Below are 27,009 nucleotides of genomic sequence, written 5' to 3'. Positions count from 1 at the left end.
CTCTGAAGTAGACATGCTTGCCCCGTGGTAAGGCTTTGGTAAGGATATCTGCAACCTGCTCATCAGTGGAAATATACTCAAGCTTCACAGCTCCCTTCTGAACATAGTCTCTGATGAAATGATATCTGATCCCGATATGCTTTGACCTGTCATGAAATACTGGATTCTCCGTGAGTTTAATGCAACTCTGATTATCACAGTAAATCACTGAAGGTCTCAACGGCTGACCAAATAAGCCAAACAACATCTTGCGAAGCCAGATGGCCTCACAACTAGCTAGACTGGCTGCCATATACTCTGCTTCCGCTGAACTCAGTGCTACTGACTGCTGCTTCCGGCTGAACCATGACACTACTGCTGAACCCAACCCAAAACAACACCCTGAAGTGCTCTTCCTATCAGAAGCACAACCTGCCCAATCAGAATCAGTGTATCCTGCCAATTTCACTCCATCTCCCTGCCTGTAGTCCAGACCATAATCCACTGTCCCCTGCAAGTACCGCAAAATGTGTTTTGCAGCCACCCAGTGAACCTTCCTAGGCTCACACATAAACTGACTCATCGTGTTGACTGCAAAACAGATATCTGGTCTAGTGTTGACCAAATACATCAAGGAACCAATCAGCTGCCTGTACAATGTGGGATCCACCAACTCGGAATCCGAAGCATGAAGCTTCTTCCAGTTGGTGATCATCGGTGTCGACATGGGTCTACAATCCTCCATGTGGAATCTGCTAAGGATGTCCACAATATACTTCCCCTACCCCAGGAAGAAATGCCCCTCCTCCTGCCACACCTCCAAACCCAAAAAGTAATGCATCAAGCCGATGTCCTTCATCTCAAACTCCGCCGCAAGATCTCTCTTGCAGTGCTCTATGAGTCTCTCTGCACCTGTAATGATCAAGTCATCCACATACAGCACCAGAATGAGAGGCTCCTCACCAATCACAATAAAGTAAAGGTTCGGATCTGCCTCACTCTTTGTGAAACCCATCCCCTGCAAGTATGCATCTATCCTGGAGTACCAAGCTCTGGGAGCTTGCTTCAGGCCATAAAGGGCCTTCTTCAATCTGCACACATGGGACTCCTTCCCATGCACCTCAAAGCCCTGTGGCTGCTCAATGTACACCTCCTCCTGTATGAAGCCATTGAGAAATGCGGTCTTCACATCCATCTGGTGGATCTTCCAACCCATCTCTGCTGCTATCGATATAATGGAGCGGATCGAAGTATATCGAGCCACGGGAGCGAAGGTCTCCTCATAATCAACTCCCTCTACCTGGGAGAACCCTCTAGCCACAAACCTCGCTTTGAATTTCTCAATGTTGCCATCTGCAGCATGCTTTACCTTGTAAAGCCATCTGGAAGTAACCACGGATTTGCCCTCAGGCCTCGGCACCACCTCCCAAACATCATTCTTCATGATAGAAGAATACTCCTCCTGCATGGCCTCTCTCCAGACCTGCTGGCTAGCTGCCTCCTCATAGCTAGAAGGCTCAGAGTCAAGGATGCTGGTAACCATCGCCATATAACTACAAAACCTCTCAGGTGGTCTACTCTCTCTGACCGGCCTCTTCGGCTCAGCAACAGATGTGGCATCTCTCAAGGTGTCCTGAAGCCACTTGGGCTTCCTCTTCCCTGAGCGCACTTCTTCCACCGGAGAATGAAACTCCTCCTCATCATCATCAGTAGCCTGAACTCCTGACTGTCTGTCTGCTGTCCTCCTGCCTGCACCTGAACCTGTAGAAGTTGAGGTACCGTGTGAACTGTCCATCAGTGGACTCCCTAGTGAACTGCTCTGTGAACTGCTCTGCATGCTGCCCGGAGCACCACCCCTCTGGCTCGATGAGCCACTGCTCACTGACGGACCTGACATCCTCATAGATGTACCTCCGGATCCTCCTGATCCCTGCCCACTGGATCCCTGCGACTGACTCAACTGCTGCTGAGGGTCTGGCTGATCCAGATACTCTAACTCCCGTGACCTCCTAAAGGCCCTGTCCTCCTCGAACTTCACATCCCGTCTGACAACAACTCTCCTCTGTGCAGGAATGTAAATCCGAAAGGCCTTTGAGGTCTCACTGTAGCCCACAAAGATACCCTTCTCTGCGGTGGGCTCTAGTTTGGTCCTCTTCTCCTTGGGTATATAGGAGTATGTAATGCATCCAAAGATATGAAGATGACCAAGATCAGGCTTCTTCCCATAGAAAGCCTCCTCTGGGGTCATGTGCCCCAAGGCACGATGCGGACTCCTGTTCTGCAAGTAAACAGCTGTGTTGCAGGCCTCTGCCCACAAGAACAATGGCAACCCCTGATCATGTAACATAGCTTTGGCAGCCTCTATGATGGATCTGTTCTTCCTCTCCGCAACCCCGTTCTGCTGGGGGTTGTAAGGAACAGTGAACTCCCTCCTAATGCCTGCCTCCGCACAATAGTCAACAAACTCTCCAAGGGTGTACTCTCCTCCATTGTCCGACCTCAAGGACTTGATCTTTCGGCCTGTCTGTGTCTCCACAAGAGCTCTGAACTCCTGAAACCGCTTGAAGACCTCACTCTTGGTCTTCAAGAAATAAATCCAGGTCCTCCTGGAGTGATCATCAATGAATAAAACATAGTACTCATACCCACTCAAGGAAACATGAGACATCCAACCGCTCACATCGGAATGAATCAAATCAAGTATCCCCGTCGCTCTGCTGTCACTGCTGGGAAAAGGGGATTTGGCAAATTTGCCCATCGCACAACCTCTGCAAGTATCAAAGTGATCAGTACTGAAATCTGGCACACCTGTAGTGATCTCCCGCAATGTCCTCAAGGCTCCATGATACATATGTCCCATCCTGCGGTGCCAAATCTCACACAGCTCAAACTGCTAGCTCTGCTGTCGGTACTACTGCTCAATGCCAAAAGGGGTTGAAATGCAAACTTGTACACCTTTGCATGGCGTACACCTATCACTCTAGCTGAATCAGCTGGAGTGTCCCTGGGATACATCAACACCTGTCCTCCCCTGAACAGTACGTCATATCCTCTGTCCTCCAAAGCTGAGACGGATATGAGGTTCTTCCTCATCCCTGGCACATAAAGAACCTCTGACACCTTCAAGGGAGGTTTGGACTCCCTCTGAAATGTCACTGTCCCCACCCCGACTGCTCTAACAACTCTGTCATCACCGAGTACTACCTCAATATCAGTGCCACTCTCTGAAAGCTCTGAGAAGTACTCCCGGACTCCTGTCATGTGACGTGAAGCCCCACTGTCCACATACCAAATACCTGTAGATGCTCCGCTAATCGAGGGAAAAGCATGCTCCCTCTGAACCTGTGTGGCAGGTGATCCTGCACTAGAGGACTCACATGTAGTGAATGCAAACTCCCGGTCAAAACGACCTGCAAATTCCTCAATCTCAGCTGAAGCTACCACGTCCTGGTTCTTTCCCTTCTTCTTCTTCTTCTCCGGACACACAACTGCATAGTGTCCCATCTTTTGACAATTCCAACACTTCACCTTGGAATAGTCCTTCTGTGTGTTACCCTGTTTACCTTTACCTTTGCCTTTGCCTCCACCATCGCTTGTGGAAGCCTGCTTCTTCCCTTTGCCTTTCTTGCCTCCTGCCACCAGTGCTACGTCCTCATCCTGCTCAACTGGCTTGGCTGCCCCAAGCTGTCCTTTCCTGATCTCTGTCTGAATGCAATCATCCCAAAACCTCTCCCATGTGGGAAGGGTCTCACGTGCACAAACCCCATCAGCAAAGTTCAACCATGAACGGGGGAGGCCATTCACTGCAATACGCACCAACTCAGTGGATGGAATGGCCTCTCCAATCGCTGCCAACTCATCTCTCACATTGGTAATCTTTGTGAGATATCCAGCTGCACTATCATTACCCATCTTAATGTTCTTCAGCTTCTCCTTCAGGACCATCTTCCGGTTCTCATTGGTACTCTGGTAGAGATTGGACAATGCTGTCCACATCTCATGGGCATTGCTCTTTCCTCTCACATGAGGAATGCAATGGTCTTTGATTCCGTCTAGAATCAGCCTCTTACCCTTATTGTTCTTCTTTTTATACTCAGCCAAGAGTAACATCAGTGGGCACAACAACAGGGTTCTGTGCGGTATGCACCATGATATCCCAGACTTCTGCCTCCTCAAAGATACTCTGCATTCTCTCCTTCCAAACGCTGTAATTTATATGCCCATCCAGCCTATCCTCCACCCTCAATCCCAATGACATCCTGCTGTCCTAAAACTGAAAAATAGCACTGCTGTAGTAAAGATAAAACTGCTGTTTATGAAAAAATCAGCTTGCTGGAATTTTCTGAGTGAAAAATCAGCAACTGTAATTTTTCCTTTTGCTGTCCCAAACTGCCCTTCAGCACTCAAGCTCTGATACCATGTAAAAATTTCTGTTTTCCCACCCCGGTTTTCAGTTTCTCCTTATTTCTCCCATGTAGTTAAATGCTCATTCCCATAACCATACATTTAACAGACTGAAAAAAATAAATATTGCTGAAAACACAAATTCTGGAAATTTTTCAGAATGCTGGAAATTGCAGAATTAAAAATCAGCAATTAAAAACAGCCATTAAAACACTGATATTTTTGGTCAACTTGACCCTGGAAAAACCCCCTACAACTCGTGGGGAAAACCAGTTTGAGAGCTCTTCTTTATTTCTGAAAATTGTCTTTTTACAGTGAGAATTATTCAGCAAAAAATCAGCAAGCAAATTTACAACTTATCTCCTTTCCCGTGCCTCACAGCAATCTGGAAATTACAGCAAACAGGACAGCAATAAATGTTGTACGACCTCCGTTTTGTGTGCAGAAAAATCAGCAAACTGCTCCTCGATTTTTGTGCAAAAATCTGCCTTTCACTATGTGCTGAATCAGCTGTACAAATCTGCTCAACTGTTGTCTTGGAATGTGTGCCAAGCTGTTGTCTCCTTCTCCTTCCTGCTCAGAAATCTCTCTTGCTCTCTTGCTCTCCTTCTCCCAATCTGCTCATGAAAGAATGAATGACCTTTTCCTCCTTTTCCTCCTTTAATATAACTCCAAGTGACTTTTGGGTGATCTCTAAATCCAATGGCTGAAATAGATTTAGATCAATGGTTGAGATTAAATGCTCATTTAAATCTCACTTTCTATTTTTTAATTCACCCCACTTTTTTTTTTTCTGAATTTGACTACTTCTATTATCTTACAAAGCAAATATACAAAAAAGTTTACATAGGGCAAGGCTTAAGTGGATTTTCTTATGCGCCCTGGCCTTGCCCATTTTACAGCACCCAAAATGAATGTATTCAAAATTGGGTAAGTTGCTGTACCACTGCTGACACTGTTACATAACATTGAAAGACTGACCATGTCTGGACTGAACATTTGATGCACATAAACACACCAGGGCCTTTTGCTGACCCAGACAAAGACAAAGACAAAGATACAGACAACTGGACAAAGACACTTGACACTTGGACATTTACATGCGACATTTGAACTATAAAGCCGACACATTGACAATATGACCGAATTGCATCTGAAAATCCCATACAAAACAGAAGTTACCATGACAATTTCATTCTTCATCAGTGGACTGTGGCTCCTCTGCAATTCTGCATCCGAAGTGGAGCGTGTTCTCCGAATCCGAGAGCTGAATGATCTTATGAGGACTGTCGTTTCGGGCAGGCTTACTCGGACCAGACAGAGGAGTAGCCGCACGCACGGAGGGGCCAGCTTCAGGATCCAAATTGGGGCCAGGGCGCTCCAATCTCTGCTTACCCTCACTCGGACCAGGCAGAGGAGTAGCCTCACGCACCGAGGGGCCAGCATCAGGGTCCAAATTGGGGCCAGGGCGTTCCAGTCTCAGCCCACCCGCGTGACAAGGAACCGACCAACCCGGCCCTGGAATGCGCTCGGGCTGGGCCCAACCAATGTCTGCACCCACCGGAAGGCAAGCGACAGGGGAGTCGTCTCCACTGGAGTGCCGCCTATCCAACTGAGGCTCGATACCAGGTTCCACAGCAATTGTTACAATCAAAGAGGAGTTGACATGCGGACAGGGGAGGCGATACCTGAGCATGGGAAGCTCTCTCTGGCTATCATCATCAATAGGGCTGCTTTCCTTCTGCCCTCCAACTTCATCATTGCTATCCTGAAACCAACGGGGCTGCGAGGTGACTTCTATTGAAGAAGAAGGGGAGTAATGGTCTTCTCTTGGCGGCGCTCGGCCCTGAATTCCTCCCCTCCGACTACCCATTCTTGGCCTATCCCTCGGCATCCTTAATTCCCTTCCAATTTCAATGCTTTGAGCTTTCACCAGGGCCAGAGCAGCTCCCAGTGACAAGAGCGAATTCCACCACCACGCTCTGACTCCGGCCTCAAGAGTCCACTGCCGCAACGCCCCCGAGCTCCAGGAACTAGCTCCAAGAACCAGATTCGGGTACCAGCTCCAAGAACCGGCGCCAAGAACCCACTTCCAGAACCAGTTCCAATTACCTGTATCCGCCCCTCGAGCCCAATGACGGAGCAAATTCACCTCTCGAACAACAAGAATCAGCAACAGGAAATTCAGCATATAGCACCAGTTCACACTCCAGCGACGGAGAACAGTCTCACAAACAACGCGCTCACAGACAACAGTCTCACCCCTCGGCTCTGCATTCACATTGCTGCTTGCGCAGAGGAGGGTCTCCCTACCAGACTCACCATACTCCCGCGGACATGCCATCCTCCTCAGCTTAAACTCCTCCATCACCCTGCTGCCCAACTGCCTCCCTCGAGCCGAGAAGACAGGCATTAATGCCTTCACTTCATCGCTCTTAACTTCATTAAAATCCCTTAACGCATGGTACCTCCATTCATTGAGGTCGTGACACCCGGCCACGTGATGGCGCGTGTCGTGCTTACGATACTTAATCACCCGCATCCGGGATAATTCACCCCACTTTAATAAAGACCCACTTAGTCATTTATTTCCAAAGTCACTTTTCCTTTCTAATTTTTCATTGACTTTATAAAAGTCACTTTAAAATTAGACTTAATAACTTTATCACTTAAAGTCACTTTTAAATTAGATTTAACTTTATAAAATTATAAAGTCACTTTAGGAGAAAAATTAAATTCTTTTGGACACTTTTCTAGGCCAAAGATCAAAGCCTAAGGGAACCACCTGTTCTCCGGTACCAAATTTCAACATATATTGTGCATCTTTGTATTTTTCCAAGAGCATCCATTGTTTTCAAGAAGAATGGCCCATTCATTGAAGACGCCACAAAGTCGATGAGTGGATGGTGTGTTGTATCTAATATCTATCCATCCATCAAAAACAATACTAACACCAAATGAGGGCCATAATGATTTAATAGGCTCTTGCATCTTATCCACCTCCATATTTACCTTAACCAACAACGTAGTTCTAAGATTTTTCTGAACTAGGAGGCATGTACCCTATTCAAGCCCACTACACTAGAGCTCGACACATCTCAATAAACAAAGGTGACCATGCAACATCAAATGAGATAAAGTTGAAAATAAAAAGAACAATGGTAAGATCAATTTCATCTCGCCTCTCTCGTTGAAATATCTTGTCCATTGGATCGTCTTGCCCTCTTTTTCAATGTTTAAGATGCACTCCAACTGCCAAATGGATAATTATTAGATGATTCCCTCAAGAATGCAAGACAATCCTCATTCTTGGTTTTCTTAGATGTTGTTGCCACCATCCCCAAGCAAACATTGGCCTCTCTTACCAATTCTTTTAATTTGGATCAGTGTTGCACGAAACGCCCCCCCCAAGATCCAAACCAGGGATCGCATCTCGTATAGATTCGTGGGGGTCCACGGTTCTGAATTTCAAAACTAACGATCGGGTCGGCGAAGACGATTCCAGGAAATTTGGAACCGTCTCAGCCCGATCCGTGGTTCCGGATTTCCGAACCGCGGATCTGACGACGGATCCTCCCCGTATTTTCGATGGATCGGACACGGATCCGAAGGGAGACAGACGGTTCCACAGGGTTCTAAATATTTTTTTTATTTTTTCTTTGACTTAAGTTGGGTTGGGGCTTCTCGGACACTCTATTAAATTATGGTCTGTTCTATGCTTAGAGCAGTTTACTTCTTTTCTTCTTATTAGCCACTGATTAGCAATCACATATACATTAAGTAAAGTGCAGATAGAACATTAAACAATCGACAGAAAACAAGCCAAGTCAAGAGACACAAGATGTGGCGGCTAGCCAGGGACAAACCCAATGCGGGGAAACCCTTTGATCAAATCTTCTTTTATCTTCAATAGTTCAACAGAGAGAAATAGTACAAAATCATAATTCTGTAATTTTATATCAGCAGCAGCAAACCCTAGATCAGCAAAGTCAAACTTAGTCAAGCGAGATGAAATTGATCAACTAGTCCTTGAACAGCCTACAGAAGCAGCACATAAACAGCCCCAAAAACACAGTCCAACTGTTGTTGACTGAAGTCAACCTACTGCCCCAAACTAGGGCAGTCAACACTGGTCAAACCAAAGGTCAAATTGCCTCAATTTGCATGCCAAAATCTGCGGCCTACCTAGGAGAGGCAGCCACACCAAAACCGCACTCTTCTAAGGTTAACGCATGGTCAACACTGGTCAAAGAGATCTTCAGCAACTTCTGCGTCTTCCTTGCCCTTATGCGTCCTCCTTCCCATGTGTGAGTTGCTCCTTGTGTAACCCAAAGCTAAGGAGAGAGAGAAGAATGAGTGAGATGAGATGAGTTTATTATGAATCAACATCACGTGTACTTATATGATTTGTTGGGCATGTGTGCCACACATTTAGCTATTGGTCGACCTTGACAATTTGTCAAGTAAATACAAATAAATTCATATCTCCATAAATACTTGTCGGAATCGGATGATCTTTAGATCAATCCTACACCTCTCGACAAGAGGAATCTAGGAAAAATATCAGTTGCCATAAATAAGATGACCCACATGGAGTTTGGCCCTAGTTGCCAATTTTAACACTCCCTCTCAGCTAGGGAGAACTGCATCTGCTAATTCGTCTAACCATCGGTACTGTCCCAACCATCAAATGCACTGCCTTGCGCTACTGGCTCTACTCTGCTTTGCTCTCCTCTGCTGAACTATGAAGAAGAAGAAATGATCGAGGATGTATCATACCATCCTCCACTGACCCGAAGTCAGTCTCAGAGTGTGTCATACCACTCTCACTGATCCCAAATCAGTATCATTGATCCCAAATCAATGGAGGTCATCCTAGCATAGGGAGTACGGTAGATACAACGATGCGTCCATCGATAGTACTACTAATGGTCCCTAACCCCATTTCCCTACTCATTGATCATATGAGAGGTACTTCCCATGAGTCCCAAAATGCCCAAAGATGCCTCGATAAGAGAACTAATCATCTTGTCCACAGGAGAACAAATCATCCTATCCAACAGTCCCCATAGGAGAACTAATCATCCTGGCCCACAGGAGAATTAATCATCCTGTCCCACAGTCGCTACAGGAGAATTAATCATCCTGGCCCACAAGAGAACTAATCATCCTGTCCCACAGTCACCACGGGGTGTCACAAGGGAAGGTTAAATCTTTCACCCTATACATAGTGCACCACTAGGGAATGGTGAGTTGCCCTGTGGTCGCATGTCGCTCCAAGAAGTACCCCCGCCCCCTAGAGCTCCCAGAGCTCATTATATGCATCATACATGACCCTCATAAGAGGGTCTCTCAACGACACCAAATTGTTCTCGGAAAGTCAAGAATTTGACCTTTCCCAGGGGCTTTGTCAAAATGTCGCCGACCTGTTCATCTGTACCAATATGTTGGAGCCTTATTGCTCCCCGCTGTACCATATCCCGGATATAGGGGTACCTGATATCAATGTGCTTGGAGCAAATGAAATACGGGATTCTCTGATAAACGAATCCCGCTCTGGCTGTCACACAGGATCACAATAGTATCCAATGTGAATCCAAACAACTCACTGAAAAGCTTCCGCAACCAGACAGCCTCACAAGAGGCCATACTAGCAGCAATGTATTCTGCCTCGACGGTGCTCAAAGCCACCGACTTCTACTTCCTACTCATCTAGGATATCGAGGTAGATCCCAAAGAGAAACAGCACCCAGATTTGCTCTTTTGGTCCACCACACTGCCTGCCCAATCAACATCGGTATATCCATGTAGTCTCACATCTCCGGCAGTGTATCTCAAACCATGTGTGATCGTGCCAAAAAGATATCTCAACAGATTCTTGGCACCAATCCAACGTGTGGGTTGAGGCTCAACCATATGTTGACTCAACGTGTTGACTACAAAACATATATCCGAACGGGAGTTCACCAAGAACATCAATGCTCCGATAAGTTGACAATACTCGGTAGCATTTTGTAAAACAGGTCCGGCAGCACTACCGCTTAACTTCTTGAAGTCAAGCTCCATCAGGGTAGTCACGGGCTTGCAGTCCACCATACCAAACCTTTCCAATATCTTCACCACATATTTTCCTTGAGATAGGAAAATCTCCCCTAGTTTCTGCCAAACTTCCAGTCCTAGGAAATAGTGCATCAGTCTTAGGTCCTTCATCTCAAACTCAAAAGCCAACTCCCTCTTACATTTGTGAATGAGAGGGTCTGCACTTGTTAGAAAGAGGTCGCCAATGTACAGCACCATTATGAGAGGTTTGTCATCTTCAACCTTAAAGTAAAAGTTAGGGTCGGCTTCACTCCTAGTGAATCCCAGCTTCATCAGGTAACTATCATCCTCTCATACCACGCTCAGGGTGCCTGCTTCAGCCCATAGAGGGCTTTCTTCAACCTGCACACGTGAGATTCCTGATCATGAATCTCAAATCCTTCGGGTTGTTCCACATAGACTTCCTCTTTGATCGAACCATGCAAGAACGCGGTCTTCACATCCATCTGATGTAGATTCCATCTTTGCGAAGCAGCAAGGGCTATGATCGAGCAGATGGTGGTATATCGGGCAACAGGTGCAAATATCTCGTTATAGTATATTCCTTCCTTCTGAGAGAAGCCATGAGTGACAAAACGAGCCTTATACTTTTCAACACTTCCATCAATTGCATGCTTTATCTTGTAAAGCCATTTCAAAGTGACAACTGCTTTGTCCTGGGGTCTGGGGACCACATCCCAGATATCGTTTTTCATGATGGACTCATATTCCTCAGTCATAGCATCCTTCCATACTCGATGCTTGACAGCTTCTGCAAATGATGAAGGCTCATTTTGGATGATTGTGCTCATGATGGTCAACTATCCCTGATACCTGGTCGGCTTCTTACTTTCCCGGAAAGTCCCTCTGGGTGCAATGTGTCCTTCAGCATCATTAAGTGTCCCCCTAAGCCATGAAGGCCTTTTCCTAGAAGAGGAAGGCTCTTGCGGAGGAGTATCAATAGGATCCATAGGTTCTTCCACATCGGGCATCGTCTCATCTTCTTTTTTCTTCGCTTCCCTCGTGTCAGCTTCTTTAGATCCCCTTTGAGTAGGAAGATTGTCAACTTTGCTAAGAGCCACATCTTCGTCAAAGGTGACATCATGGCTAATCTTGATTTCCCTTTGACCAGGCACATAGATTCTATAGCCCTTAGTATTTTCACTATAGCCCACGAAGATTCCTTTCTTTCCAGATGCAACCAATTTATTCCTTTTCTCCTTCGGCATATGAAAATATACAAGACTTCCAAAAATTCTAAAATGAGATACGTTAGGTAACAGGTTTCTTACCAGTGAACATCTCTTCAGGAACCTTGGAACCCAATGCTTGATGAGGGCATCGGTTTTGCAGATATATGGTGGTATTCACAGCTTCGACCTGTAGAAAATTTGAAAGTCTTTGATCATGGAGCATAGCACGGATAGCTTCCACAATCATACGATTCTTCCTTTCTGCCACATCATTCTGCTCAAGAGTATATGGTGTTGTAGTCTCCCTCTTAATGCCAGATTCTTTGCAAAAGTCATAGAACTCATTGGATTCATACTCAGTCCCATTATCAGTCCTTAACATCTTGATCTTCTTTTCGGTTTGATTCTCAATCAAGGATTTGAAGTGACAAAACCAAGTGAACACTTCATCCTTCTTTTTCAAGAAGTATATCCAAGTCTTGCAAGAATAATCATCTATAAAAGTGAGGTAATATAAATATCCTGCCAAGGAGCTCATAAGGATCATACTAGATATGTTTGAGTGAACCAACTGCAATATATCAGAGGTCTTGCTTTCGCTTGAGGGGAATGGTCCCCTTTTGAGCTTCCCTTCAGCACATCCAGGACATACACCTTCTTGCTCTACTCAGAACTCGGGCATCCCTATCACCATTTGTCTTGCATTGGGTAGAGCTTTATAATGAAGGTGAGCAAACCTCTAATGCCATAGTTCGAACTGAAGTGATGTGTCATAAGACAAGACACCCAGTGGACTTCCTCCGACCTAATATAATGAATCGACTCGAAACCCAAGAGTGAAAGCTTCTTTAAAATTCTTTTTCCATACACGTACCTTGCCATCGATGAAGGTCACCTTGTAGCCTTTGTCTTCCATTGCCGAAACGGACACCAGGTTCTTTTTGAGATCAGGTACATATAGGACTTCTTGCAAATGAATTGTATTACCCTGATTCAATTGAAGCGTGATATTCCCTACGCCTTTCACGGGATATTTTACGTTGTCCCCAAGAACAATTTCCGGGTTGGTCTCCTTCTCTATCAGATCAGAGAGAGCTTCTTTGTAACCAGTGAAGTGCCTTTGAGGCACCACTATCAATAAGCCAATTTCCCAGCAAGTCCGCGGGAGCAATAGTAGAGAGGATCGCTGGTAGACAATATTCATCTTACTTATTGTTAACAACATTAAATTCATACCTGGAGTTTCTTGCCTTCTTGAAGGGTTGTCCTCTTCCTTGATTTCTGGCATTTCTTTTACCTTTTCCATTTGACCTGCCATTCTTTTGATTGCCTTGAGAGTGATTTTCGTCATCGTCATGGTGTGAGTCCCTTTTATCAGGGCACTCCCTCGCATAGTGGCCCATTTTGTTGCAATTGTAACATCGTCCTTTTCTTCCACCCTTCGGTCCAGCCTTTCCTTTGGATTTAGCCCTAGAATTGTTTCTTCTTTTAGCATGAGAAGAAAAGGCAGAGGGATTGCCTTTAAGTGCGGGCATTTCTTGCTCTTCCACCCTTGTGTTTCTTCTTGAATACATCTAGCCATCAATTCCTCAAATCCTAGAATGACATTATTGTTGAGAAGAGTAGTCTTGAATATATACCATTCAGGTGGCAGTCCTCCAAGAGTTGTGATAGTCATTTCCCTATCAGGAACTACTTCCCCAATAGATAGGAGATCATTCTTGATCTCGGTGATCCTTAAGAAATATGCTTGCATACTCTCATCTTTGCCCTTCTTAATTTCCTTCAGCTTATTTCTAAGGAACAAAACTTGATTTACATCATTAACTTTAAATAGACTCACTAGTCTATCGTAGATTTCCTTGGAGGTGGTCAGCTCAGAAACATATGCCACCAGGCGCTTGTCGATAGAGTCCTGAATGATCTTCTTTGCTTTGACTTCTCCCTTGGTCCACTTGCTTCTGGCAGCAGCGGATGCATTTGATGGAGGCGCAACAAAATTACCTCTCACATGGTCCAACACTTCCTGATCTTCTAAAGTCAAATCGAGAGACATCTTCCATCCATGATAGTCAGACTTCTCAGGAAGCTCGTCTTCAGCAGGGAAGAGTGTTGAGGACCCCATGAAGTTTTTACGATAGCCTTGCCAACCTTCAGTGATTGCTCTTGCTCTTGTTTGGGCTTTGTCTTCACCTCAACTCTGATACCATGTTAAATTATGGTATGTTCTATGCTTAGAGCAGTTTACTTATACTGATTAGCAATCACATATCCATGAAGTAAAGTGCAAATAGAACATTAAACGATCGACAAAAAACAAGCCAAGACAAGAGACACAAGATGTGGCGGCTAGCCAGGGACAAACCCCAATGCGGGGAAACCCTTTGATCAAATCTTCTTTTATCTTCAATAGTTCAGCAGAGAGAAATAGTACAAAATCATAATTCTATAATTTTATATCAGCAGCAGCAAACCCTAAATCAGCAAAGTCAAACTTAGTCAAGTGAGATGAAATTGATCAACTAGTCCTCGAACAGCCTGCAGAAGCAACCCATAAACAGCCCCAAAAACACAGTCAAACTGTTGTTGACTGAAGTCAACCTGCAGCCCCAAACTAGGGCAATCAATGCTAGTCAAAGCAGAGGTCAGATTGCCTCGGTTTGCATTCCAGAATCTGTGGTCTACCTAGGAGAGGCAGCCACACCAAAACTGCACTCTTCTAAGGTCAACGCTTGGTCAACGCTAGTCAAAGAGACCTTCAGCAACTTCTGTGTCTTCCTTGCCCTTATGCGTCCTCCTCCTTCCCACGTGTGAGTTGCTCCTTATGTAACCCAAAGCTAAGGAGAGAGAGAGAAGAATGAGTGAGATGAGATGAGTCGATTATGAATCAACCTCACTTGTACTTATAGGATTTGTTGGGCATGTGTGCCACACATTTTGTTGTTGGCAAACCTTGACAATTTGTCAAGTAAATACAAATAAATTCATATCTCCATAAATACTTGTTGGAATCAGATGATCTTTAGATCAATCCTACACCTCTCGACAAGAGGAATCTAGGAAAAATATCAGCTGCCATAAATAAGATGACCGACATGGAGTTTGGCCCTAGTTGCCAATTTTAACACACTCCCAAGGTGCTCCCTTGATGCTCCTTAGATGCTTCCTAGATGCTCCCTCGCGGTAATGTTAAATTCTTGAATTAAAAGTGACATTCTCCTTTATTTTCCATTTGCATCCTTGTACTTAAATTTTAACATTACCATGAAATGACTCAAGATGTTTGAGAGTTGTTCTAGCCTCATCGGACTTGATATGGAGAAGATAGAATTTCATGTCCTATTCAAAATTCAGCAGACATGACAGTTTTCAAGAATTCAGGATCAATGGGATTGTGGCATTTCATTAGATTATATTATGTATAAGGGTATGTGATTAGTATTTAATCAAGAGCACCAAGCCCTATATGTACCCTAGCGTTGGTGGTGTTAATTGTTGAACTCCTTTGTCATGCTCTTAGCAAAAAATTACCTTTCAATCAAGTCAAAATCATCAATCAAACATGTTAAACTTTTTCTACCATATTTTAAAGCTTGGATTAGGTAGTTCGATCAAAATTGGGCAATGTTGACTAATATCCCTAAACAATCGAGGTAGAGGCAACGCTAGACAAGAGGAGAAGAATCTAGATTCTAGATGGTTGATGCGAGAATAATTAATCATTAATGTATAGTGGACGCCATATCTACCTTGATTTATGTACAAATATGCATGCTTACATATCTTCTACAACTAATTTGGTATTTTGGATGTTTTTTTAATATAAAATATATATATAGTAGACGCTTCGCTTCCTAGATTTTTGGGAAATGACGTTTCTGCGTCCCTGCTTCGTGCTCCAAGTCCACAAGATGTGCCCAACAAATGGCCCTTAACTTGAAAGTAAGTGCTCTCAAACTGATTTGGCAAAAATTACAAGTCCAAAGAATATTCCCTCCCCCCTTTTGTTTGGTCCCAAGCCCTTGCTGTCTTGTAACATGCTTCCACAGTGGATACTTCTGTTCTTGAACCTGCTGTCTTGCTAAAACAGTGTTTTTTTCAACATTTGAAACTGCTATTGCAGCACCACTTCCAGCAATTGCAGCACTAGCAGACCCTAGAGAAAATGAATGAAGGGGGACAACATCAGTGGGGGCATTCCACCCTTTCCTTTGACCTTTACCAGCTGGCCTTGATGATTGAGCCATAATCTCTGGGAAATGAGGATATTCCCTCCCCCCTTTTGTTTGGTCCCAAGCCCTTGCTGTCTTGTAACATGCTTCCACAGTGGATACTTCTGTTCTTGAGCCTGCTGTCTTGCTAAAACAGTGTTTTTTTCAACATTTGAAACTGCTATTGCAGCCCCACTTCCAGCAGTTGCAGCACTAGCAGACCCTAGAGAAAATGAATGAAGGGGGACAACATCAGTGGGGGCATTCCTCCCTTTCCTTTGACCTTTACCAGCTGCCTTGATGATTGAGCCATAATCTCTGGGAAATGAGGAAGATAGTGGACTGCTATAGGAAAAAACTTGAAGATTGGTGGAAAAATGCACTTTCCCAACACTTGGAATCCCTTCTAACACTGCACAATAACTTGGCTGCACTCCAAATCACCTCATAGCTCCAACCTGCTAAGTGAAATGACAAAAAAAGGGGAAAAAACAGGTCATTTATGGTGCCATAGGTCGCTTACACAGGGAACACAAGTGTCTGATTTTCAAGACATGTTGAGGGAATGTGTTTGGCACATGCCCTATGAAAAGGACACATGTCAAACACCTGCCCTCGTGTATTTGAGTCTGACAAGAAGAATATGGGACACAGCCCCTGTTTGGACGTGTCCTATTACTTAGCATTTCATATTAAAAGGATCACTTTCTTTTCTTTTCTTTTTAAAAATTTTCAATAAAAAACCCACACCTGGAGACTTGAATACCTATCAGACCTACTAACACTAACCCAGTTTCTAGGGGACATATTGGTACTCTCTTATTCGACGCACAATCCACTAAGGAGACATTTAGCCATGTGACCACTGACACATAAATTTGTAGATTTGTTCGCACTATCAAATAGCAGCATCTTATGGGGCTATAACTGTAAAACTACATTATTATCTTTGTAAAACGGATAGGAAGAACTATCCTTTATAAAGTCATGTCTAGATACTTAGACTTTAACCAATGACACAATCAAGTTGAGGATGATGGCTTGTTCATCACATGACCTTTTAAATAATCGTAACAGGGCATCCCTGCAAAAGTTAATTCTTTAAGGTCTATAAAATATAAAAGGATTATAATAGTATCTACAAGTGTGTGAGAGAGAACAGAGACACAAAGCAAGAGACATTCATCCTCCATACAGGTAATCTCCTAAAATATTGTTCTAACTGATCTTTGTAAAGTCAAAACAACAGAAAGGAAGAAAAAAAAACTTAATTGGATCAATATTTTTTTGAAGAAGCTTCCACTTATTATGGAGCATCATGCACACCACCCCAAACACCACACCTGGATTAGGTGAGCTGACAAACCAAGTGTGAGGTATTTTGTTACACTTGACCCAGCATGCTTGCCTTTGCCCTAGCAGCCACACCATAATGATGGAAAACAATCCTATACTTCACCCACCCTGCTTGCATTGGCCCTGGCAGCCACAGTTTAATGATGAAGGGCAATAGGGAGACGTGAAACAGCTATAACAGCACCCCACTTTCACCAACCTAGTAAGCCCCCCTTGGCAAAGAGAATCAATATCAGTGTGTATTTCCTTTAGAACTTTAGAAGGCCATTCCTACTGAAGATCTTTCAGAGTTATTCATAACCAGACAAATAATGCCTTATGGAGAACCCAATGATTTTAGTTTCTAGTGAAAATGGCATACAATTGTCAGGTGCCTTTCAGATGGTTCAAACAAAAATTTAAACCTTTTGGCAATCTCTCGATGGCTTTACAGATTGTGAAGAAATTGTCCAATGTCCCAAGTTGTCTGTCGAAGCTTGCCTATCATTTTATACCTACTGATTAATAAATTTGCATAGATAGCCGTGGTATATCCTGCCATGATATTTCACTATATCCCCATAAATCCAAAGACAGTTTATTTGATTATGGGACACATAAAATATGAGGTTGAAAGGAGGCTAAGCACAGTCTCCTAATCAATCAGTTAGACAGCCAACTGCATGCTTGAGAAAAGGAATTACCAGTCACTGATATTTTCAGCACTCCTGCTTAGCAATTAATAAATAACTTTATGGTGGATTGAGGCTAATAAGTGTCAGGAATCAGGATAGTGGTCAAGATGAGATCATAAGCGGTGATTGATGATACATGCCAACGGCCATATATTTTAGAAGCATGTGAAATCTCAATGTCTGAGACCAACATAATTTCAATGGTTGGAACACTCACCAAATTTATAGATGAATGGCTGAGAAAAAAAATAAGCTGAACTCTCCTTGGGAATAAGTATCAAAATCTAATATTATTCAAAGGTGGATCAAGGTTAGTAAGTGCAAAGGACAAGCAGTCACTGATGTTTTAAGCACTCATCGATGGCAATGAATAAGCAACTTGATGGTGGATCTGAGGTAAGATGAGATCACAAGAGACAGTTAGTGAGGCACACCACATATATTAAAAGCATGTGAAATGCAAATCTAAGGATCTGAGAATCACATGAATTATTTTGATGGTAGGAATACTCACCAAAATATGGATGAACCGCAGAGGAAAAACATGAGCTCCACTCTCCTCGGGAATAAGTATCCAAATTTCTTTTTATGCAAAAGTGCATAAATCCAACTTTCGTTTGGAATGGTTAACAGTGTTTTATTTCCAATTCAGGAGTGAATTTTAAAAGCAACGTATAGACTTAAGCCTCTGAAAGGACAAGCAACAGCATTTCTTATTCCTCTAACAACCAATCATGTTCACAACAGGTTGTGCTTGCTATCTTTGGATTACCAAATGATGAAAAATAAAATAGAATCTGTGAAGAAGCTACTCGCAGCTGTGATTTCACTCTTGATAAAAGATCATCATACTGTAAAAAACTAGCTGCAACGTGTGAAGTGAGGTGCACTCTACAGCTCAGTATGGATGAGATGTGTAATGTAATGTGTGTAAGCTAATAAGTTAAAATGGAATAAAAGTTGCAGCCCATTACGTAAAAATGAAAAATCATAAAACAACCATAATAAGATCCATCTTAATGCTGATCTTTTAAGCACTGTAAGGTTTGTTCCTACTCTTTTATATCCCTCTCGGTGCTTAATAGATCCGGGGTATGATTCACTTCAGTACACATTCATTTGCAAAAGCTGGAAGAATATGATAATTTTAAACGGGTATGAAATGAGCAAGGATGATGACTTCAATGTAATTTAATAACCAATAACAGAAGCCCTGCTGTAGACAAAACTCAGAAGCAGAAACTACCTTTAGAGCTTGAAGAGCTGCAAAAGCTTGTCCTTGCACATTATCAACAACAGCAGGAACCACCACTTTACCAGGAGCCACATGTAAGGCTGGAGACCGAAGAGATGGTGCAGGTATGCCAGCAGATGGAAAGAAATGTTCAGATTGTGAAGAAAGCAAAGCCAAATCAAGAGCATCATTTTTTTCATTAAGCCCACTTTCACTCATTGTTTGTGCTACAGCAGATTCGCTACCATCTGTAACAACTACACTTGCTATTGTTTCAGACGCTAAGGGAGCTTCATTGCTTGGGATAAATTGTTTTATCTCCCTTCTTGATTCTGGAACATCAGAAGCAATGGGCAAAGAGGAATCTTGGGTAATGCCAACATCTGTAGGAATTATGGGTTCAGGCACCGTACTATCACTGGGAAAGGCATTATCAGAAATAGCAGAAATAGTTGGATCTTTTTCCATGAAACTCTCTCCTACCTCCAATCTCGGTTCAGCATTCTGTGACTCGGTATGTAAATACATTGAACCAGACTCTGAAACAGTTGAAACTGCAGAGGTTTCCACCTCTACATTTGGAAATGTGGAAGAAACCTCGGTTTCTGAGTATGGCGTACTAGCAGCCCCATCACTTTCAGATACATTAGACACGGATTTGTTTTCAGTGTGAAATGCAACAAGAGAAGATGAATTTGCAGATTCAGATGTGGCTACTGAATTGGGCTCAGAATCAGGAAGAATTGCAAAGCTATCCAGATTCTCAGATATGGTAGTGGTTGTGGAATCAGGCAGTGGACTAGATACCACATCTTTGCTGTCAGTAACTGGCACCACATCAATTGGACCAGATTCAGACTCTGTCAGTTCCACGTTTTGAATGGGGACAGCCACAGCAGAAATACTCACATCACCCTCACCACCTTCATATCTCAGACCATTAGTTTCCTCATGAAGAAGAAAAGACTGGTTTGTACCTGCAGTCTCATGCAGTTCGCCTGAAACTTCTGTACTCATGCCTGATTCCTCATTCTGCTTTTGTTCATGGACATCACGTGATGGAATCTCACCCGGTTCCCCAACATAGTCACCATCTGCTGCGCTTGGACTATCAGTAGACAATATTTTTTCTTGCTCAGCAACAAGAGGCGTCATTACTAGGCTCTTCATTCCTGTATACATTCACGATTCCACTCTTCATATTGTGAGTAATGTTTTCTGATTGCTACACCCAACCGAGCAAAAGCTGCCACTTTAACAAACAGATGTCATCCAATCAAAGAGAAAGATTCATCCACTAATCCAGAAAAATAAATTGAACCTCTTTGAGAAAGAAAAATGTTCACGAAAGGAAAAGAGCAACCATTGGCAATTAGTTTAATTTGACCAATGTCAATTAAATATCAATCTCTGATGCCACAGCGTCAACTTCTTAACCTAACGAGCAGAACCAACTTTAGAAGACTTGGGTTTTACCTCTTCTAGTGTAGAAAGAATGCGATGCAAAAGCAAAACCAATGGTGAGAACCAGTCCTGCAGCTCCTGCAGCCAGATATCCTGCAATGCCAGTCACCAGACAAACACGTTATTGCCTCACCTTTGTGATCATTATCCATACTAAAATGGTACACTTCCAAAAAAGCCATGTATAACAGCACAACTCGGACAGCAGTGACGCAGAACCCTACTCTACTTTCGGCAGATAAAAGAATCCTCATTGTCATTCATTGTCATCACAGTTGCATATACATAAGTATAATGCACAATTGCAAAAGATTGAAGATGCATTGTATTTGAGCACCAAATGTAACGAAGTCATAAACAAACTAAAGTCCTTGCTGCACTCAAAGGAAAGGGCTGCCCTGTGAAGAGTTACATTCCTTCTATCCATTAGCATTGAAATCAACGTGTTTCCTTTCGACTGAATGAGGACCATTACAACTGGCCCGAAGAGGTCAGGCACCACAAGATGCCCACATGCAGGCAAAACAACCCTTGAGGGGCAACCGACTGAATGGAAGCACTGTCGTGCAGATAAGCAGCCGCGACAGAAGGATAATCTTCCATCCAAATCACACAAGACTCGTGGTCTCCATCATATCTTCATTCGTGACATGACATCACTGAACCACAAACCCAACCAAACTCCGCTATTAACCTATTTTGCAACAAGAAAAGGCTTCTTGCAATGTGAACTTGAACACTGCAAGCGATCACATACCAAGGATTGGAAACCTTCACAGTCAAAAGGAATGATCAAAAACCAGGGATTAAATTATGCCTCCAGGTCAAAGAATCTCATTGCCAAAAGTTGCTCCAGACAATTGGAGACATTCCAAAAGGCACATGAGTTATTTCCTGATTCCTCTTTCACAGAAACGAAAAGAGATCTTGAAAACCTAACATCCTTCGTCAAATATCTAATTAAAATATGAATTTATCAATCTCTAAGAAAATTCGAATTTGATCTTAACAGAACGAATCTGCAGTCAGTTTTAAAATGTGAAAAAATAAAAGAGTTTGAAAATGTGAAAAAAAAAAACATATTGCAATACAGAAGAATGTATTTACTCATAAATTACATAACACGTCGTTAAAGTTAAATAAATAACGGATCCTTTTAACCTGTGAGACTCTTTCGGTTGGGAGTTGGATCCGCAGAGGACCAGCCTGCATATGAATTGGTGGACGAAGAATCCGCCTCCAGCCATGACCGATTCCCTGGGGTCGTCTTCTTCTCTTCTTCTTCTCCTCTTCCCTTGCCAGCGACAGCACTCGACCGTATGGACAGCTCCGATCGCCTAGTTCCGAAAGGCAACAATGCAGGGGTTCTGCAGGGTAAGGGGGCAAAAGGAGCCAAGCCGAACCCCCGGTGCAGTTGCCACGAGTTCGGAGAAACCGTGGTTAGAGTAGAACAATGCGCCATATTCAAAATTTCAAACCCTGGAATACACGGTAGTTTACAGGGCAAACAATTACACTCGTTCAACTGCAGCAAAGTCCGATAATTTGCTGAGACTTATGCGTTCATTCGCAAAGTCTGCTGTATTTATGAGCCATGCCATTCCTCTGATGCACAGAAAACCTGGGTTTCTATCATTTTGTTCATTTATACTCTCGGGGTTTTAGCAGACCGTGAGGGTTGGCTTGGTGTTCACTTATCGAGTTCGCATGACTTAACGCGCCTAACGGTTAGAATTGGTAGACTGACGGATGTCTAAACGGAAATTTCAGTATACGTGCGCGTTGTTTAGTCGTTGAGTAGATGACGTAGGAATATTTTCGACCGCTGCTCTATATCTCCGAACCGTGGTTGCACGTCAGCGTCGTAACGGACAGCGGGGACAGACGAGTGGGAGAACATGAATTGGTGAGTAGAGCGTTCTGCCTGACATGAGACGTAAGGGACACTCAGAGCTTTCTGGCAGTAAATGTTTGACCAGATATTTTTCCCCACCGTTTAAAATAAGCAAATTATAAAAAGGAAATTGGCATTTTTGGTTTCATAATGTATGAATTATTTTAGGTTTAATAATGTATGAATTATTTTAGGTTTAATATGATTAAAGTGGACACTAAATGAAATATGCCATGACTACAATTGTGAAAACAAAAATATATATATATAAAAGAATTGTTTTTAATTTGAAATATGCCATGACTATAATGGTGAAACAAAAAAATATATATATATATAAAAGAATTGTTTTTATTATAGAAATTAGAGATTAATTTATTATAAGAATAAATGCTTGATAATATTGTATTTCTCAATTAATTAAAATAATAATGAGGTATTAGGTGGGTTCATATGGTTCATTTATGTGATGTAAAAGGAGGTTTCCTCGGTTCTAATGAAGAGACGAAGGAAGTGACCCGATGAGGGTTAGGGTTTGTAGTCAGCGACCTGAAGCATGAAGCTTCCATCCCCGTGAGCTGGAGCTTGTGTAGCTTTCTGGTCGTTGATGTTGTACGATTGACATCGTTCCAACATTGTCGTTTCTCCGTAGCGGGCAGGCTCATTCCTTTTCGCTTTCCTCACCACCCTCTATCATTTCACACCACCTGCTCCCGGTCTCAGCAGCGACGGGCACAATTTTTTTTACTACGACAACTAGCGTGGGACTTTCAGGGCGGTTATGGAGGACCTAGTACATTATTCGGAGGACCCATTGGAGGGCACCCCCATTTGGACAACTCCACATGCAAACCCATCGGTCCTGTATCAGTACAGCAACGAGCTTTCTGATGAGATAGAGACGCTGCCCTCATTCTCAGGACCCTCGTGCTTGGTAGCCACTCACCCAAAGGTCACCCCCTCCTGGCCAGCTTTCTCAACCCCTCCTCCGCCGTCGTTGACCCAAAATCTTGTGGTTCGCTCTGAAGGCCCCAATCTTGCCGACTCCTCTTCAGGTTTTGCTTCATTCCCACCATCAGCAAGCTCTCACAACCCCTCTATGGCTCCCCCCGGCGAATCCTCATTTCCCTGAACGGGGATCCCCTTGGCTTTGATTTCCTCGGCCCCCCCATCAGGCAGCTTCACTGTGATTCTGCCAATTTCCAAAGCTTTTCCTGCGTGGCCTTCCTTTGAGCCTACGAACCCCAACCCTCCCAGAAACCCTCCTTCGAGAGGTCCTCCGCAGGCTGAGGCTCATTTTGATGTAGGGTTCAGGCCAAGCAAGAAGCAGAGGTGTGTAAGACCTAAAGCACAAGAAGCGTTTCTCAGCTTGGGTGAGGACATCCATATGGGAGATTCTATGGAAACAACAGACAGGGTTCTGGTAGGTAGAGTACGAGGAAGAAATTATACAGCGACCAGGTTGAAGCAATGGACGGCCAAAGTATGGGTTCATCATCTGGCCGACCTCCCTTTTGTACAAACCTTTGTCAGGGGATGGTTTGTGTTAAGATTTGCAAGGGTAGAGCACACAAATTGGGTCCTTTCATCAATATGGCATATTGAACAGGCTCTTGTCCTTTTGCGCAGATGGAATCCCCTCTTTGATCCAGAGAGAGAGCATCTTGGAGCAGGCCCTCTCTGGGTGCATCTACCAGGACTTCCCCTACAGTTCTGGTTTGAGGATGTATTTAGACGCATTGGGAATACCCTAGGCACATACCTGGATCATGACAAAGCCTATCTGTCAACTGGTATGATGGCTTATGCAAGGATCTTGGTACACTTAGATACCAGGGAGGGATTACAGGAGCACATTACTCTCCAATGGAGAAATTTAACAAGGTTGCAATTTTTGGATTACAAAGGGGTGCCCTTCCGATGTAGAAGATGCCATAAGGTTGGTCACTTCTTTCGAGGCTGCCCTCTCAACAATAGGGCAAAGGCTAGAGGGACTGGCAAGGCAATGCCATCAAGGAATCACCAATCACAAGAGGAGAATCCACCCTTTGGAGAGGCAGAGACCCATGCTAACCCTGAAGCAGCCAAGGAGACACCTACCAAGGAGGCCTCGAAGAAGTGCGCCAAAACAACTCATCGGCCTCCCTCCCCTCCACTCACCAGGGCTAAGGCATCTGTCGGGGCTGTGGTTTCTTCAGGTAAGAGCTCTTGTATCCCCTGTACTTCCCATAATTACGCTTTGTCTAAAAGTATTTCTCTCTCCACAATTGTTAATTTTAAGGTCAATGAAGGTCTTTCTCAGTCTCCCATCTTTGTGACTTGTCCCCTCCTTTCCCCCCTCCCCTATCTAACTCTAGCCCCCGGAGCTCCCCCCCACCCTTTCCCATGCTCCTGAGACAAGCCCCCCCCCCCCGTTACCCAACTCGATCCAAGGTGAAGTCTCTTGTCCTAGACCTTTTAGATATAGGTCTCGATTCGACCCCCTTTCCTCCAAAGCTTCCTCGCGGTTGTCCCTCTTCACTATCCAAAGCAAAATTGCAAGTCGAGGAGGATATAGCTTCAGGGAGACAAAACACCATCCAAAGGGCTCTTAGAGCATTGAACGCCCTGGCAGAATCCCCCCCATGAAGGTTCTCTCTTTCAACTGCAGAGGGCTAGCTAGGCCCGATAAAAAATTAGCTTTTTGAAGACTGATCATGGCTGACCCAGTCGATGTAATTTTCCTACAAGAAACCTTGGGTAGTGTTGAAGCTATCTCCCGCTTGCTTGAATTGATGCTCCCAGGCTGGTCTTTTCAGGCCCTAGATGCATCTGGAAGATCAGGAGGCATTGCTCTAGGATTTAATACCTGGTCCATCAACCTTATTAATTGCTAGGGTGGCCCTGGGCATATTGGGGAAAATCTATTCTTAGTCGACCTGGGCACTGAGATCAGGCTTATTAATGTGTATGGGCCATGCCATCATGGGCCTGAATTCTGGGAAAATCTTCTAAGCTATGATATTTTTCGGAAGGACCACTTAATTCTCATAGGGGACCTAACTTCTCCTTAGGCCACTTAGAATCCTGGGGTCATCATGCCCAGTCCAACCCCCAATCAGATTTCTTTGAGAACATCTTGGAAGCTCATAACCTAGTGGACATTCCATTAGCAAAATTGCATCCCACCTGGAGGAATAACAAAGTTGGGGAAGACATCCTAGCCATAAGACTTAACCGTTTCCTTCTTAAAAAAGGCCTTCTAAGCATAGGCTCAATCTCAGATAATGGGTGGGTTCTAGAGGACTATCAGATCATCTACCTATCTACTTTGAAATCAGAGGGAGGATTGATAAGCCTAAGGGTCCTTTTAAATTCAACTCTTCCTAGCTAAAAGATGCATCCTATGCTCGCTTGGTCACGAACTTCTAGAAGGCCCATCCCCTTGATGCTAGAGGGCACATTGCAGAGGGTTTTGTGCATAACTTAAAAGAACTAAAGAAACTCTCTAAAATATGGGCACATAATAAGAGAGTTTAGGATGACAAAACCCTAAGGGAGATTGAAGCTGAGATTGTTGATTTTGAGAATAATCAGGGAGGAGTTTTCACCTCACCTGAACATAAGGATAAGCTCACATCCTTATATGCTTCTAGAGGCAAAATATTAAAGGATAGAGAAGAGTCATGGAGATTGCGAAGCAGGGAAATCTGGCTGCTTGAGGGTGATGATAACACGAAATTCTATCATAAATTTGCAAATGGGCGGAAAGCATCCAATACCATTTGGCAGCTCCTAAATGAGAATGGGAACCCTATAAATACCTTCCCTCGGCTTTCATCTTTGGCAACATCTCACTTTAAGCAGATATACAAAGCACCCAACAATGCGACCATAGCTGAAATCATTCGAGTAGCTCAGTTCTTTCCCCATTTTTTGGATCAGGAGGAGGCATCAGAGTTGGTAAAGGAAGTCACTATAGGAGAGCTGGAGGCCACCCTCAAATGTTTCAAGAGAGATAAGAGCCCAGGACCGAATGGCTGGCCAGTGGAATTCTATCTGGCTTTCTTTGAGACATTAGGTCCAGATCTCCTCAAGGTCGTTGAGGATTCCAAGAGCAATGGCAAGATGCATGAAGCCTTCAACTCCACTTTTATTGCCCTCATACCGAAATCTGACAACCTAGCCTCATTTGATGATTTTCAACCCATTTCTCTATGTAATTGTATCTACAAAATCATATCCAACTGACTGCGGCCTATCCTACCCTCCCATATCTCACCTGAGCAATTTGCCTTCCTTCAAGATAGACAAATCCATGAGGCGGTTGGAACAGCACAGGAGGTATTATACACTCTTCGGACTAAGAAAATGAAAGGTATGATACTCAAGGTTGATCTCTCAAAAGCTTTTGACAGAGTAATTTGGCTCTACTTAAGAATGCTTTCAACACATATAGGGTTCCCTTTTGACTTCATCAAATGGATTATGTGTTGTATCTCTAATATACCTTTTAGTGTGTTGGTAAATGGAGCGACTTCTC

The 27,009-nt window shown here is 43.7% G+C and overlaps 1 protein-coding gene across 2 annotated transcripts in view; it reads right to left on the bottom strand.

Moving 5' to 3' along the window:
* LOC149186576 (oxidoreductase/transition metal ion-binding protein) overlaps nucleotides 1-22,257 on the bottom strand; it is a 126,655-nt gene extending 104,398 nt beyond the window's left edge. The window contains exons 1-4 of one of the 2 annotated variants that reach the window (XM_089411029.1): nucleotides 21,755-22,255; nucleotides 20,606-20,686; nucleotides 20,107-20,301; nucleotides 19,142-19,230 (exon numbers count right to left, since the gene is read on the bottom strand). In XM_089411029.1, the coding sequence (XP_089267155.1) occupies nucleotides 19,142-19,230; nucleotides 20,107-20,301; nucleotides 20,606-20,686; nucleotides 21,755-22,055 (666 nt within the window). In that variant the 5' untranslated portion in view covers nucleotides 22,056-22,255. Of the gene's footprint in view, nucleotides 1-19,141; nucleotides 20,302-20,605; nucleotides 20,687-21,754 lie in introns of both variants that reach the window. The other variant, XM_089411028.1, reaches the window with a different exon arrangement.
* Between the last annotated feature and the right edge of the window lie 4,752 nt (nucleotides 22,258-27,009).

This window comes from Pinus tabuliformis, chromosome 3_1 (genome assembly GCF_031772625.1).
Source record: "Pinus tabuliformis cultivar Carrire ecotype Pingquan chromosome 3_1, CPIR1, whole genome shotgun sequence".
Taxonomy (NCBI): domain Eukaryota; kingdom Viridiplantae; phylum Streptophyta; class Pinopsida; order Pinales; family Pinaceae; genus Pinus; species Pinus tabuliformis.
This window is presented reverse-complemented; position numbering and strand designations above follow the sequence as displayed.